At 41.4% G+C, this 16,230-nt stretch overlaps 1 protein-coding gene across 3 annotated transcripts in view; it reads right to left on the bottom strand.

The window, feature by feature from the left end:
- Positions 1 to 1,751: 1,751 nt before the first annotated feature.
- LGR4 (leucine rich repeat containing G protein-coupled receptor 4) overlaps positions 1,752 to 16,230 on the bottom strand; it is a 100,261-nt gene continuing 85,782 nt past the window's right edge. For 2 of the 3 annotated variants that reach the window (XM_036428502.2, XM_045577932.1), the window contains 9 exons: positions 15,672 to 15,740; positions 13,738 to 13,809; positions 12,602 to 12,667; positions 11,759 to 11,830; positions 9,792 to 9,863; positions 9,338 to 9,463; positions 8,351 to 8,466; positions 8,012 to 8,095; positions 1,752 to 4,844 (listed from right to left, as the gene is read on the bottom strand). In XM_036428502.2, the coding sequence (XP_036284395.1) occupies positions 3,541 to 4,844; positions 8,012 to 8,095; positions 8,351 to 8,466; positions 9,338 to 9,463; positions 9,792 to 9,863; positions 11,759 to 11,830; positions 12,602 to 12,667; positions 13,738 to 13,809; positions 15,672 to 15,740 (1,981 nt within the window). In that variant the 3' untranslated portion in view covers positions 1,752 to 3,540. The remainder of the gene's footprint in view (positions 4,845 to 8,011; positions 8,096 to 8,350; positions 8,467 to 9,337; positions 9,464 to 9,791; positions 9,864 to 11,758; positions 11,831 to 12,601; positions 12,668 to 13,737; positions 13,810 to 15,671; positions 15,741 to 16,230) is intronic. The other variant, XM_045577933.1, reaches the window with a different exon arrangement.

Below are 16,230 nucleotides of genomic sequence, written 5' to 3'. Positions count from 1 at the left end.
TATTTGTTTAAAATCTTTTATGAGAACATCTCTAGAATCAGGAAGCGCATCAGAAGGCCCCAGAGTAACTTAGGGCTTTCAGAAGGAGGTAAATTTCAAAAGCAATTTGCAAAAGTCATAATCTGACCTAACTGAAGCATAGAAGAAAAAGCACACACACGTTTTAGTAAGAAAGGGGCCTGGGTTTGAATCAGTGGTTTCCTCTTACTAGATTTCAGGTTTCCTTAAATAGGCTGGTTGGCCTTTCCAAGTCCTTACTCCTCTGAAAAACAAGGAAATAACCTGCCTTCTAGTCTTATTTCTCATTAATCCTCAAAGCTTCTAGCATAGGACATGACGGAGAACATGGTAGATGGTAAATTACATCGCTTAAACCACAAGGTTTTTCCACTTTAACCTCTTGGTATGGTGATATAAAAGACCATATACTTCGGTGCCTCCCTAAAATGTTTTTACTTAACAAAATATGCCCTTTTCTTAATGCCTCATAATGGCCAGCTATGACATTATGCTGTTGCAACACTGGAGCTATGAGGCAAAGAGCTGCATGGTGCTGGTGCTTGAACATAATCGAGGCCTGTGGTCTCCACTCTTACAGTGCCTTTTCATTACTGGGATTCAGAAGCCATAATCAAGTTTGGGAGAACTATATATAAATGTATAAATAAGCTCAAAAGAGGGCCTCTCCTATTTTACTGTATTGACTTAGTATCTTTGCTTCTTACTGATCATTTATTTTCACTTTCCTGATATAGTTAAGATTATTTTTGCTAGCTTTGTAACCTATAAGTGCAGTTATTTGTGCCTAAAAATCTCTCGTTGGTATAAAAACAATGTCATTACCATTTAACTCTGTGGCAATGTTATGCAACTTTTAAAAAATGTATCCCTAGATTTCGAAGGGAGGGAGGTAAGAGATCAACCAAAGGACTTGTATGCATGCATATAAGCATAACCAATGGACACGAACACTGGAGTTGGGGGTGGGGTGGGGGGTGGTGGTGGGATTGGCTGGGGAGGGGCCGATGGGGGTGAGGAGACAATGGTAATACTTTAAACAATTTAAAAAATGTATGCCTAGACATATTAAAATGTTTCCAGGTGAAAGAGTATGTGTTAGATTTGCTTCAAAATAATCTAAGGCAAAGGAATTGGAAAGGGTTAGTGAATGGGATGAAAATGAAACAAGATTTACCTTGTGCTGTTGATAATTGCCTAAGTTGGATGGGTACTGGAGGGAGGAGTGAGGGATGGAAGAGGAGATGGGAGGAGGAATAATTATACTATTCTACTTTTTGTTATGGAAATTCCAAACCTATACACAATTTTAAAAACACACACATACACACAAAAACCTATGTCTCACATTAAGAGGAACTGGGTGCTGGTTTGGGTTCTAATTTGCTATGTGACTCAGGTATTTACTTAAATTTATTAAGCCCTGTATTTTCTCATCTGTCACATGAGGGCTTGATGATTATGAACAGAGTTATTTCTAAGAAACTGGACATTAAGCAAATTCATTATTATATTAATATTATCTATTAAGATAGAGCAGATTGCTTTCTGGAAACTCACTAATTCAAAATGCTGCCTATAATATTGTATTTATGACCATATGGATAGTATGATTTACCACAAATTTTATATACCTACCTACTATTCTATTTTTAAATGAATTCTATTTTTAAATGAATTCAGTGAAAGTGTTCATTAACTTGAATTTTGAAGGAAAAAACTCTTAGCTAGGATTTTTTTTTTTTTACCAAGTTATGATTTAATATTTATCAATGTGTAAATATACAAACATGACAGCAATTTTAAAAACTTGTGAATAGTTGGCCTTACAAAATTACAACACACTGTAAATAAATCCCTCCCACATTTTATACAAATTACATGATTTTGATATACAAAGATTCTGTTTTTATTACATGGACAATGTACAACCAAGACTATTTACAATGCAAAAAGTATATAAACCACAATTTAACATTCTGCTACTGGCAGCCACTATAGTTTAGGAGGTAGCTTTAATTAGACAAAATGAACAGAAGCCACATTTCCCAACTTGTGTTCTAAAAATAATTTACATAAGATAAAAATTCATTATATGCACAGTATATACAGTTTAATTATTAAACTGCAATCTAGCTTAATGTTTTTAGTATATCCTGAAAAACTAATATGGCAGTGGGTTTGCTAATGATTTAGCATATTGTTCAAAAAACATATTGATCATTTATAACTTTAAGACCCCACATTGTGACATGTCAAAAGTCCATAGATGATAATCAAATAAAAATTTTAATTTTTAAAGACATGGGCCTAAACTTTATTAATTTTTATCCCTTCTTCTTCTTCTTTAATGACATGTGTCCTGTTTCACAATAACACAATATCTAAACTGTGAACTATTGTTTCACAGGCTTTTTGTAAATTACTCTAAGGGCAAATTATGGAAACGTCCATGAAACAGCATAAGTTTAGGAGAATCCAGCTAAGAAATAAATGTAAGTGCTTTGTATCATAATGACTCCCAATTTCTTCCAATTAAATGCAATTACTTACCACAGTTTTCTTTCTGTATAATTCAAAATATAAGTAGGTAACATACCAACAAAACTGGAAAACATCCGTAAAGCCAATGATACTAGGAAGTGTTCATTAATGGGAACATTACACAGAGCCATCAGATCCCTCAGATACTATTAAACTCCGATGTTAGTTAGCAGTTTAGCCAAACCTACTAAACCCACACCGCAATTAGCCCTTTATTTTTCATAGTAGTGTGATGACAAAACACTCGGGGAAATAATGACTGGTCGCGCCAAAGCCATGTAAAAACGACTAAAATCAAATGCTCATGCTTTCTTTTAAAATCGAATAGTCATTAATATTGTTTTAAAAACATCTTCGGTTTTAAGATTTACAAATCACTCCAAGAAAATGTACGAATCCATTATGTCCAAGGTGGAAACAGAAAACACAACAACCTAAGGCCTACATTCACCCTCGCAGTCCCCCCTGGGAGATGATCCCCTTTTTGGCCCTGAAGTCCGTTGTCCTGAGATTAATAATGATCAAACATTAGGGTAACATTAGCAAGGCTTTTTCTTCAGTTGTGTGAAACCACGTTTTAAAAAATATTCTTAGAAATATATTAACAGCTGTTCTTTATCCTGTGCTTACTTCAGAAACAGGTAACCCTTTGCCGCTTAGGCAAACTTCAGAGAAACCTCACATCAGAATGCTAGGCTCTACAGAAAACCTTTCCAAGGGACAGGGTTGTTCCAAACACACCACACGTCGCTCGGATGCTGGATTTTTTTTTTTCACCAAGGGATCGTTGAGGCACTTGTTCTTTGAAAGACGTCTGCCACCTCCTCCTCCTCCTCCTCCTAAGGGACACCAGGCAGTGGTCACAGAAGCACTTCCCAGAGGAAAGATCAGACGTAGAGTCCGTCCACTCTCTAAGCACTGCGATTTTGGCTGGTTGCGGGGGAGGGGGGTGGGATACAGTCCCCAACACACCGAGACTCAGTCTCTCACTCTGGGCAGGTTGTAAGCATAGCGCACCAAAGGGAAGCCTCGGCTCTGGTAGAAGCAGGCCCGTCCGCAGGCCTGCACCTGGTCGGAGCTGTCAGAGACAAAGGAATCTTCTTCGTCCGCATAATCGGAATGGGCCGACTGCGTGCCACCGTCCGACCAGTAGCCGTCGGGCCTCGGGCACGAGCCCACCGCCAGCGCAGGGCAGCTGTGCGACTTGATCAAGTGTTTGCAGGCCACGGGCCTGGTCAGGAGGAAGGCCTCGCAGCAGTCGCACACGGCCAGGTTGCCCTGCAGGTGCGAGTACACGCCGCTGCAGTCGTAGTAGAAGTCCTGCTCCCCGCTGCAGCCCGCCTGGCTGCTGCCGCCGCTGCCGATGGACACGGCCACCGCGCCGCCCTTCCTGGCCAGGTGCCGCCGCAGCAGCTTCCAGTCCTCCCGGAACCGCGGGTTGAAGAAGACGTACAGGACCGGGTTCAGGCAGGCGGGCAGCGGGAAGAAGATGAGCGTGACGGACTTCATGATCTCGGGGCTGACCGAGACGGTGGCGGCGGTGATGAGGGGCGCGAAGGAGAAGAAGGCCACGGGGCAGAAGAAGATGCAGTTGGTGAAGATGAGCCAGGCCACGTGCTTGATGGCGCCCGAGTGCGAGCCCTCGGCCAGGTCCTCCTTCTCCAGATGGCAGTAGAGCCTGGTGTAGAGGACGGCCATCAGCAGGAAGGCGAGCGAGTTGAGCAGCACCAGGGTCACGGTGAAGCCCAGGGAGGGCGCTTCCCCCGTGGGGAAGGGCAGGCACAGCGGGGAGGCCGAGTACTCCCCGCCGGGGAAGAAGAGGGGGAAGCAGCCCGCCACGCCGGCCCCCGCGAAAGCCAGCAGGGCGGCCACCCGGAACTGTCTGAGATGATTGCCTTTCCTGCTCTTCAGGATCTCCTTGGCAGACAAGCTCCGCTCCACGGCGGCGAGCATCAACAGGAAGATGGCACTCTCCGAGGAGAACACGGCGAGGAAGCCGGCTATTTTGCAGCCGCTGCCCATCTCCCACCAGATGCCGAATTCGGCAAACCGGCCCCAGGACACGGCGTCCAGGAACGTCAGGATGCCGGTGTAGGCTCCCATGAGCAAGTTGGACACGGAAATCAGGCCTATGAACAATTTGGAGGCAGGCAGTGAGGTGCAAGGTGCAAACGTGGTTAAAATGACCAGCAGGTTGAAAAACAACGCCACCAGGAAAATGAACCACACGGTGAGACGGATCATCCAGCTTCCCAGTAAATATTCACAGGGCTTAAAAGCACCTAAAATGAAAAAAACGGGGGGGGGGGGGGGGGGGGGAAGACAAGTTAGGAAACATGTTCCATACGATATGGCTTAAGACACTAAAAATAATCTATCTATCTATATCTGATCTATCTAAGCCTAAGTGACCATTACAACCGAAAGACCAGAACTGGAACAACCAGTTGACCAGTCGCTATGACATGCACTGACCACCAGGGGGCAGATGCTCAAAGCAGGAGCTTCCCTCTGGTGGTCAGTGTGCTTTCACAGCCAACCTCCTGAGGCCGGCCAAACTCCCCCTAGTACCTCCCTGGAGCTGGCCAACCTCCCAGGGTCCCAGTCATCCAACCTCCCACGGTCCCTCCTCCCAGCTGGTCCCTTCCACCTTCCACCGGCCTGCCAACCTCTCATGGTCCCTCCCCTGGCTGGCTGCCCAGATCAGGGCTGGTTGGCCCACCTCCCATGGTCCCTCCCCCATCATCCATTCTCCCCTCCCCCTGGCCAGCAGGCCCCGATTGGAGCTCAGGGAGATGATCCAGGTTGGCCCTGATCACTGGCCAGGCCTAGGGGCCCCACCTGTGCGTGAATTTGTGAACCGGGCCTCTAGTTCTAGAATAATTAAATCTGCTACCAAACTGAATTGAACCAAATTGAAAAGATCACTATTTCAGATATTTTAGTCACTGCAGTGGACTATTTAAAATAATTACTTTTATTCCACACTCTCAGTGACATGGGCTGCTACAGTCACCATAATTCCAGGGAAGTTTCCTTTCTTAGTTTCACTCCTTTATTTTCACTCCTTTATTTACTGAGGTCCTGAGCACGGAGTAAGGGTGGGGATAGAGTAGTGACCTCTCTCTCCAGTCTCAGGCTTTAGGCTGAAATTAGTTTAAGATCTGATTTGGGGAAAAGTGAGGATACAGGAAAAAAAATTTGCCTGATCTGACCTCCAAGGATTTATTCACTCATTTACTCACCAATAACTGATTGCAAAGGCCCTGGGGATTATAGTCCACTAAGAAACAGTGCTTTTCAGAAAAACAAAACAAAAAAAAACCCCAAAACTTTTTATTAAATATTTGGTAAATTCATATAGTGATATCTAAAAGAAAAAATTCTCACTTTTTCTCACACCTAAGTTAATACGCATAGCACTGTATATCTAGCATATGCAAGGTACCTGATATACTAAGAGTTTGGACTTGGATAAATGAGAGTTTGAATTTAGGATCCATAACTTGCTACTCTTTTTCTTGAGGAAGCAACTTAAATCTGTAAATTTCCTTTTCCCACTTGTGGATAATAATGCCCATTTCATAAAGCTGTGGAACTTAATATTACATACATAGGTATTTAAACAGGCTACTGGTATATATTTCGACTTCAGTAATATTAGGTTCTTTTCTTCTTCCTTATCATATTATAGTACACGTAATAATAATCATATATGTATGAATACATATATTTTATACACTTTTTATGGCTTTCAAAGGCAATCTGATGAGGCAGATTAACATGGGTGTAATTATCCCCATTTTTTATCTAAAGAAACTGAGGTTTCATAGTTTTCGATTGATCTGCATAAAGATTATTGAGTTAAGATAGTGCAGGGAGGACTAAAACATGGTGATGTTACGTATTCATATAAAGCTACATCCAATAAAATTCTGTGTAACTTAAAGTAGGACTGCAAAAACTAATTTAGTAGCTAAATGGCACATTCTAGTAACTGACTTTAACATGCTGGTGGTTATGCCACAAATGAGAACTGTTTTATTTAAAAATCAGTAACGAAAAACAAAGTTTTGTCTACAAAGCATAAGAAAACGATGTACTACAACTGCCTGAAAGACATGTTCTGACGAATCTTCCTGAACTGTCATGAAGTTTAATACAAGCTATAAAGCATTTTAATCACTGAGATAGTCACAAACCCCACCAACCAGGTCTACACCATTTAATTCTGACTTCCAAATAGCACAAGAAACTAGTTTAAATGTTTAAAACTAGTTTCTAATTAATTACTGTAATCTTTAAAATTTCCCCCTCAGGGAGGTGTTAACAGGAAGCTTTCACTTTTATCTGTGTATCTGAAGCCACCCTTCTTTGCGGAGGAATGGCTCAGCTGGCCTGGGAGAATGGCTCACTTTGACTAGTGTTTGACTAGTGGGTGGAGTTCAGTTCCCTGGGGAAGCAGACCCCACCCAGTCTCTGTTCCAGGAAACCTGTGGCCTCCTCCAGTTCTAACCGAAGGTTCCTGCTCTCCTCTACTTCGGCTTCTGAGTGAGCACACAGGTATCCCTGTTACAACTGAGTCAGGGAAGACCGGCCTGCAATGCATCCCTCCTGCAGCCAGGGGAGGTGAGCTCAGACCTCTCGTCTTCCTGGTTGGCCCCAATGTTTAAATTCAGTGTGGACGGAGGAAATGGAACCTCAGCATGCTCAGGTCTCATATCCCCTTAATGAAGCTGGTCTCCTCTCATTGGGTTGTCAGTTCCTGATGTACAGTCTCCAACACAAGAACCCCAAGGGGGCAAGTGAGGGAGCTGCACCCTTCAACTTCCAACAATACAGAAATTAGAGAAATTGCATAAATATAAATGATTCTTGCCAATCTCATTCACTCATCTGGTCACTTGAAGCTTATCCTCTACACAACTATTCTTATTATTTATACTTATTCTCTATGCTAAGTATGAAAAGACACATGTGCAGCACCTCGAGAGACTCACAATTCAGCGGTACTTAGAGAATCATGTTATATGATTCTGAGTCATGAAATTAATGTCCAGATCAACCTGTTGTCAATATGCTAAGAAAGGAGCTACTTCACAGCATGCCAGTTAGCCAATTTTTCTTTTACAGTAAAATTCTAGATCCATCTTCTCTGACAGGCAGAATATGACATCACAGTCACAATGGTCAGTTTACTAACTTTCTCAAGTCTTCTAAGTTCAGTGACATAAAAGACAATTAAAAGGAAAGGTTGCATTTAAAACAAAAAAAAAAACACAAAACAAAACAAAAAACAAGCCCTAACTGGTTTGGCTCTGTGGATAGAGCGTTGGACTGCGGATTGGAAGGTCTGGGTTCGAAATCACACTTTTCCCCAGAAGTTTCAGGTACAGCTGCCTAATGTCTATTTAAAGCAAGAAACTGCAGCACGCTCAGTTGGGCTTACCTGTTGAAGGTGTGCAGTGGATAATTATCTGACTGTGCTCCTCATTGTCAGCACTGACAGTGACCCCTGCGGCATCGGCGGGACCTGAGGGTAAACATCGGTTGTATTGAATTCAAGCTTTATGAGATTCAGAAGAATCACTTTCCTGCAACCCCGTCTCTCCTACATGATATACGCTCAGCTTGTTACGAGGCTTGAAAACATATTAAAGATGCCAGGAACACAGCAAAGGCCATTTTTCTCAGGTTTCCTACTGATCCTTCACAAACTGATTACAATAACAGAGGATCTGATCAATGCCATCAACCGTGGCCTACTTTACCTAGTACATGCACTTGCCTTTATCCTTGGCCACGCTGTGTTCTTGGAGGCTCTTATCTTCCGTGTTTGAATGGGTGTAAGAGTCGCAACCCCAAAATGCACAGCACTGATAAGCGTAGGGTACAGATAACGACCTGGAAAATAATTATGAAATCTGCATTGAACAACAGCTTCACAGACATGCTTGTTTTGTAAAAAGTATTTTAGTCACTGAAAGCCCCAGCCTAGGAGTCAGAAAGACCTCATTGCCACTCTCTTTAAGCGCTCAGTATCCTTTCCAGGCCTCAGTTTCCTCATCTGTGTGAAAAGAGTTCTGAGATCAGGTGATAACATGAGCTTCTCATTTACATAAGATATGCTTTTACAAACTGGATTTAAACCAAGCCATGTTTAAAATTTTACAGTAACACTCCCTTTATAAATGAATTAACGATACCCAATGTATCATATGAAACTGGTAGTCTCATTTAAAATTAATGTCTCAAGTCATCTGTGAATTTCTACCATTAAATGAATTTACTTTGTTTGTAACTATAGTGAAAAAATATACTCTCCTCTCCCAAAATAATACCCCACACCCTCTCTCTTTTATATCTAATGAAGTCACCATTCTAATATTTTGTCTCCATAAAGTGCTATACAGCATTGCATCAATTTCTATAGGCTCCCACTTAGGTGGTTTCATCTTGTTGCTAATGTCAAATCCACTATATAAAAAACCATTCATTCTGATGAATAGTTCTGTTATCTCTTTGATAGCATCAAGGACTCAAATTCATATTCTTAAAAACTATGGAATTATGCTCAAGTTCTATTTTACACCAAATCTGTAAGGATTGGGGTAGAAAATACTCTTAAATTATAGCCTCCAAGAAAATCTGAGAACAACAGCAAAAAAACAAACAAAAAAACCCCACTAAATTAAAAAAAAAAAATACTAGCACACTCTATCATTTAGGGGTCTACCCTACCATCAACAAAAAAGAAAAATAAGCAAAAACACACCTGAGATTAACAAAATCTTTTGCTGCCAAAGCTTCTTTCAGCTGGAAGTTGCCCACAAGTTTCAGTTGATTTAGCCCATTCAGGCCTTCCGTAGGAAATGACGTTAATTCATTGAAACTTACGTCTCTAAAATGTGAATGAGACTTCAAATTAATCCCCAAGATGCACAACTCCCAAGATGCAAATCACGCAGAAACTTCTGTACGTGTTAACATGAAACATCTGTACGTGTTAACATCATAGACATTAGAGTTCCAGGAGGAAGATGAGTTGTGTTAAATATTGAAATCTAGCATGCATCTCGCCATAATAAAAGCTCGTACTATATCCATGCAGTTAGCCTTTATACAAGGAAACAACTGAACAGAAAAATATTCAGACAGGTCATTAAACACAAGTTTCTGTAAAGTATTCACGACTTTCCTGATAGTATTGCATAAAGTTGTCAACTTACAGGTTAGTTATTGACCCAAGCTTGGCAAAAGCTCTGTCGTGAATTTCATGGATCATGTTTCTACTCAGATCTCTGCAATCATAAGAATAATGTGTTAATATTTTCAAATATACTCAAATTGCAGTTACTTTGACTACACTTTAGAATAGGGGTGTCGAACTCAATCAGAGAAGGGGCCAAAATCTAAAATCCAGCCTAAATCGCGGGCCGAATGGTTTACTGAACAGTCATAAACTGTCATTGTGATGGAAACGCAGTGGAGTGCAGTGATGACAGCGCGGTGCGGGCCACATTGCAAGGCCTGGCGGGACGGATTTGTCCCGCGGGCCTTGTGTTTGACACATGTGCTTTAGAATCTGAGGTAGTCACAATAGCCCCAATAACAAAAGCCTTTAATTTTTCCAACAACACGTTCATTTCGGTGCTGAATGCCTCTCCTTCACAAAAACCTCTGTCTTGGAATGTGTTCCCATGGAGCAGTAATTCCACTTGGCATCTGTTTCAGAACAGTTGTGAATTTTCTCCCCCTTATCGTTCTGGTGCCAGTTCAAAAATATAAATGATATGATATATAACCTTTGGTACCATTAACTAGGTGAGAAAAAGCTCAGCTCCTGACAAAGCTGAAAATAAAAAGCAGGTTTCCTATTATTTGCCTTCTCAAAGGTTAGTGATAAGGCTCCGAGAGAAGACAAATAATCAATATGCAAACAAGAGCATTCCAGAAGGGCTTCAGATATCCCCACTCCCTCCCCTCACCCCCCCCCCCAACCCAAGCAGGAAATAAACATCATATCAACAGCAGAATCACACTGTAACAAGGAACACACCCTGAGGAATTCTGCTGTTACAGAAATAATAAAACAGAGAAATAATCTCCAGCCACACTTAAATTGAGCCTGACTGGAAATTCAGAGATTGTATAAATGCATTCCATGACACGTCTCCTAGATAACAGGGAAACTCAACAAACTGGGTTTCAAATAATAAAAAGGCCAGCTTCTCATTGTTGTCGCTTATCAGGGCTCCAGAAGTGATGGCAGCGAGGAGCCAGTCCCCTTCCTCCTGGGGCCCAGACCCACAACCAGCCTGCCGGCGAAATGGACAGGTCTGGCAACCTCACCACCAATACAATGTTTTCTAGTAGAATGCATTTCTCATTTCTAAATGGGGTTCTGCTGAAAACAGGACTCTATATATGTAAGTTCACTTCACTGTCAATTTTTTGAATGTATTCTGCACTTTAAAAAATGTTCACTGATTCAGTGATGTGTGTGGCCTGCACTGAAGCTCCAGGAAGGTAATGGCCAGGTTGTCTCAGTCACCGCTCTGTTCCCAAGTGCTTCATAGCGTCGTTGGCACACATATACTCTAAAATACACATCCATTTTATAAATGCTTGCTTCTGCTGCACATTAGCCACCTTTGTCATGACAGAGACACCAGTGCAGGGATCAACAAATTTTTTCAGTGTAAGGCCAGAAAGCAAATATTTTTCACCTCTGGGGGGTCTTATGGTATGTCCTGCAAGTATTGAACTCTGCCACAGGATAGTGAAATGAGCTTCAGACAATACTTAAAACAAAAGGGCAAGGCTATGTGCCAACAAACCTAATTTACAAAAACCGGAGGCAGGCTGGATCTGGCCCACAATTACAGTTTGCCAACCCTGGCCTAAGGAATGGATAAACTCATTATTATGACTTGAAAACAAAGTGCATGTCTCAGGTTGTACATTCTTCTTTTTAAATCAATATTCAATAGCAGAAATGAGCTAAGGTAAAAAAAAAATGCTGAAAATACATTATTTATAGTAAAGTACCATGCAGTGACGTTCAAAGAACAGTATTTACACATAATACATTAGATCCTTAAGTGTATCTATCAAAATGGGAATTGTGCTGATATGTTTAATTTATAGCTTGACGGAAAATGTACTCATTTCTAATAATCATAGAGAAACTTACAGTATCCTTAGGGATATGAGGCCTTGAAAAGTGCCTTCTCTGATTTGGCGGATCTGATTACGTTGCAAAGAACTAGGAGAAGGAAGGCAAGGATTGGGTGGGGAGGGGGTAAGAAAGAGTGCGGGAAGAAGAGGAGAAAAGGGGGGAAGAAGGAGGAAAAGGGAAGGAGGGGTAGAAAAAGAAGAAAAGAAAAAAATAGAAAAAATTACTTTCTATTTGAAAAATAGTATTTCTTAAACTTTTTCTAACTTTATTCATTCGTAAGTAACAGTGTGATCCTGTTGAAAGTCAAGGAAACTTATCTATAACTTGAAATGGTTAGGCTAATTGGTATTTCATCCCAAATTATATGGGGGGGGAGAGTATATGTAATTATCTAAATTCCTTATCAACTCTGCTCAGGAGTGGAGCAGGAAGACAACACAGTGAGAAAGGATCCAAGACAACACAACCTCACCGAGTACCATAGAGGAAGGCGGGGATCAAAAATGGAAGAATTAATGCCTCCCTCTCCCCGCCTCCCCATCAACTTCCGTCGGAGATGTCCTACATAGGTACACAGTAGATACTCATGTCTGGTTTCCCTCAGCAGCCAGAAAGTGTATGTGTTTTGTATATACCACCCTCTCTTCATAGTGTCTCACAGAATTCCTGATACATAGATGTCTAAAAACTACTGGTTGCATGAACATCCCTGGTACAATGGGACATTTATTCATAAGAACACCTGATTACATGAATATCTAATTTCTTAATAGTAAAGCCATTTATTTAAAATAGGAAATGCTTGATGAAGTAACAATACACCACACAGCAAGAAGAGTAAGTCAAAGAACAACTTACATTTCTTCCAGAGCATGGCAACCATTAAAGCTTGGGAGGTCTTTTATATTGTTGTAGGACAAGTCCCTTAAAACAATGGAAATGAAAAATTAATGTTATCAGTAAACTGTATTAAAAGAGCTATACTTAGAAGCATTGAAAGCAGTGCTAATATCTGTAATAAAGAGATAACAAGAAAAGCGCTATATTTTTTTCTAAGACTGTAAGCTTCTAAAGCACCTAGTGCTTAAGATTTGCAAACTTGTACATAATGTTGACTACATTCAATATAAAATATATTTTAAAATGTTATGTAAAATAAACAAAATTAAATATAAAAATGTGGAATATATAAAAATCATGCTTAAGTCCTAGACTTATGGTTTTTTTTAATTCTATTTTATAATATTGTTTACACCATAAATAATTTCTATGTTATTTCATTAAAAAGCTATAAGAAGAGTGGTAGTCATATTTTTAAAAACATATTAAGTCAAGTATTGGGACTACTTGAATCTCAGTTAATCCCACTGAAGTTTTTTCTTATTGGTAATTGTCAGGCTTGATACTCCATGACACCATTTAATTACCTGCTTAATCAATCAGTCACTTATTTTTGTTACTATATCTTTCCACTGAATACTTATTAACAACTTAGTAACTTAATTATCTGTTCTTGTGACATTTTCACATTTTTTAATTCCTAGGTCAGTTTAAAGGTTGTGGAAAGCTCCATGCTCAGTTGGTTCCTGATCTAAGACAGATCTGGGCTGTGCTTAGGCTACGGATGACAGAGCAGGATATGGAGAGCTGATCCTTCTGGGGAAATGAATAAAAACAAGGAGTCAGAACAAGAAAAGAAAAAAAAATCAAGAAAGGACCTAGCTTGGTTTTAGTTTGTTTAAAGTCACAAGATGATATATATATGTGTGTGTGTATATATATATATATATATATATATATATATATATATCCCTAAAGCTAAATTCAAATGCACATTACCTAATCTGGGCTATTAAAATGATCGCTCATTTCCATGAAGGAAATAAGAAATAATTATACTTTAAAATCACCTAACAAAAATAGTTCATTAAAAAGAAAACATGTGTGAAGCACATAAAAGAAAGGTGTGGGAAGGGAAGAAGAATCCAACTTACAAAGTCCTGAGCATCTTTTGTTCTTGGCACAGATTACTGGATATACTGCTTATCTTCGTGCCTGTCAAGGTCCTGCGGAAAAACATGGCTCATCTAAGAAATGATTCAAGTGGAGATGGTAAAAATGCTGTTCTCACGTGGAAAAATAAATGCTCGCTTTGTTTTCAAACGGGCTAGAGACGATGTATCCCACGGCCTGAGTCTCCCTCAGGTTAGGCATGCGGGAAGACAGACTAACCCTCCACGCTAGTGTCATTGTCCGTAGTAACATCAGAGAAGCTTATGACACTAGAGGTAATACTGTCTCAACAATGAGCTTGATTTCTCACACGGACCAAGAGAAAAACAGCAATCCACAGTCACAGCCTGACCATGACCACCTGCAAGTTCTGTCACCCGCCCCCCGCCCCACCATCTCCCACTCCCACTCAAAACACTGGGCGCATCCTGCCCTCAAACATTGTTTCTGCCTTTTCTTTCCGTCAACCTGACTCAACAGTATCCCATTTTCTCTTACCCCCCTTCCTTTCTGTTGCCATTTTCAGTCAATCACCAATTCCTGTTCTTTCTTCCTCTACTAGTATAGTGCCTCCAGCATCTGACCGACTATCTCCATTTTTACTGCCACAATAGTGATGGGGGATGGGATGGTGCAGAAAGGGGTGGGGGCATCTCAGGCCACAGGGAGAGCTGCAGTGGCTCAATGTGTTGTTCCCTTAGCCAAGTGGATCCTTCTCATGGCCTCCTCGCCACGCTTCCTATCTCTACTCCTTTCCTCCTCACACCACCTGCTCCATTATCCCCAACACCTCCAATGACCTTGAGTCAAGTTTAAACTGCTTAGTTCAGAGATTCCCAGCTTCTTTTTTCCTACATCTTGGAACCCATGAAAATCAGAACATCTGTGCGGTATAATGATGTAAGGCTCCATGTGGCTGGAGATCCTGGCCACCTCAAGCCTCACCTGGCTGCCTCAAGGGCTGAAGTCATCAAGACCTTGGCTGCACGTGTCACCCATTTACAGACTATCCATCGGGGAAGCTTTGCCAAAACCAAACGTTCCGTGTTCAAGGCTTGCCATTTCATGTTTGTGACCCAAAGAATTTTCCAAATTTCTCTGTATCACGCCCCATTCAACTGGGGCACCATGCTGGCACCACTGCAGCTCTACCCTGTGGCCTGCGATGCCCCCACCCCTCTCTGCACCATCCCGTTTTCCATCTGTATCGGAGCAGCAAAAATGGAGACAGAAGGTCAGTAAAAATGGAGATAGCTATATGTGATCTTCTGTACACCATCCTTTTTTTTTTTTTTAATATATTTATTGATTTTTTACAGAGCAGAAGGAAGAGAGATAGAGAGCTAGAAACGTCAATGAGAGAGAAACATCGACCAGCTGCCTCCTGCACACCCCCTACCGGGGATGTGCCCGCAACCAATGTACATGCCCTTGACCGGAATCGAACCTGGGACCCTTCAGTCCGCAGACTGACGCTCTACCACTGAGCCAAACCAGCTTCGGCTGTACACCATCCTTGACCTAAATCCTGCCTATCTAAATATTATAAAAAACCCCGCTCTGAGAAACCTGCCAGTATTTCATTTTGAAACATTTCAACTCCTTCAGGAAGCCTTCTCTGATAGACTGCATTGATCGCTCCACTTGTGAATCCCTGAAGCACTGCTTCTGACCTGGCACTTGCTTTACGGCCTTATATTTCCAGTGCCCTTTGCATATATTGTATCTGCACACACCAGGCAATACTCTTCCTGGGCCAACTGAGCCCAAACTCAATATCCATTTCCATGCTATCCGCAAAGGGAGATTGTAGGCATCAACATAAAGTCTCCATCATCACCAAAAAGCACTGGCACACAACTAGCAGGCCAGCATGCTCTCTTTATGCAACTGGTCTTCGAAGGGCCATACTTACAGACTCTCCAGGTGGACGGTCCCAGTCAGATTGGGGAACTGCTGCACCATGCTGGCACCACGAATGACTCTAAGAAATTGGGAGAGAAGTAGTTTTAAATAAAAAAAATTCGCATAGACAACATTTGCATTTTCTTTTTTTTTCTTTTTAAAAAAAAATAGATTTTATTGATATTTTACAGACAGGAAGGGAAAGAGATAGAGAGCTAGAAACGTCGATGAGAGAGAAACATCGACCAGCTGCCTCCTGCACCCCCCCACTGGGGATGTGCCCGCAACCAAGGTACATGCCCCTGACCGGAATTGAACCCGGGACCTTTCAGTCCGCAGACTGACGCTCTACCACTGAGCCAAACCAGTTTCGGCTGCATTTTCTTTTTTAGACAGTTTAAGATGATAGCACCACAAGACCTACAAGATAAAATTGCTTTCATCTCTTGGATGTACCCGAAAGTGTGGAAATTTGGCCAAATGTTCACATAAATTAAAACTATCATAAATTTTCAAAATTATCCTTTGGACTTTGGGCCAAGGAAAAGACACTGAAAGAGTTTGTTTTC

Source organism: Pipistrellus kuhlii, unplaced genomic scaffold, assembly GCF_014108245.1.
Source record: "Pipistrellus kuhlii isolate mPipKuh1 unplaced genomic scaffold, mPipKuh1.p scaffold_m20_p_9, whole genome shotgun sequence".
Classification (NCBI taxonomy): Eukaryota; Metazoa; Chordata; class Mammalia; order Chiroptera; family Vespertilionidae; genus Pipistrellus; species Pipistrellus kuhlii.
The sequence above is the reverse complement of the archived record's forward strand: the minus strand, read 5'-3'. Positions and strand labels throughout refer to the sequence as shown.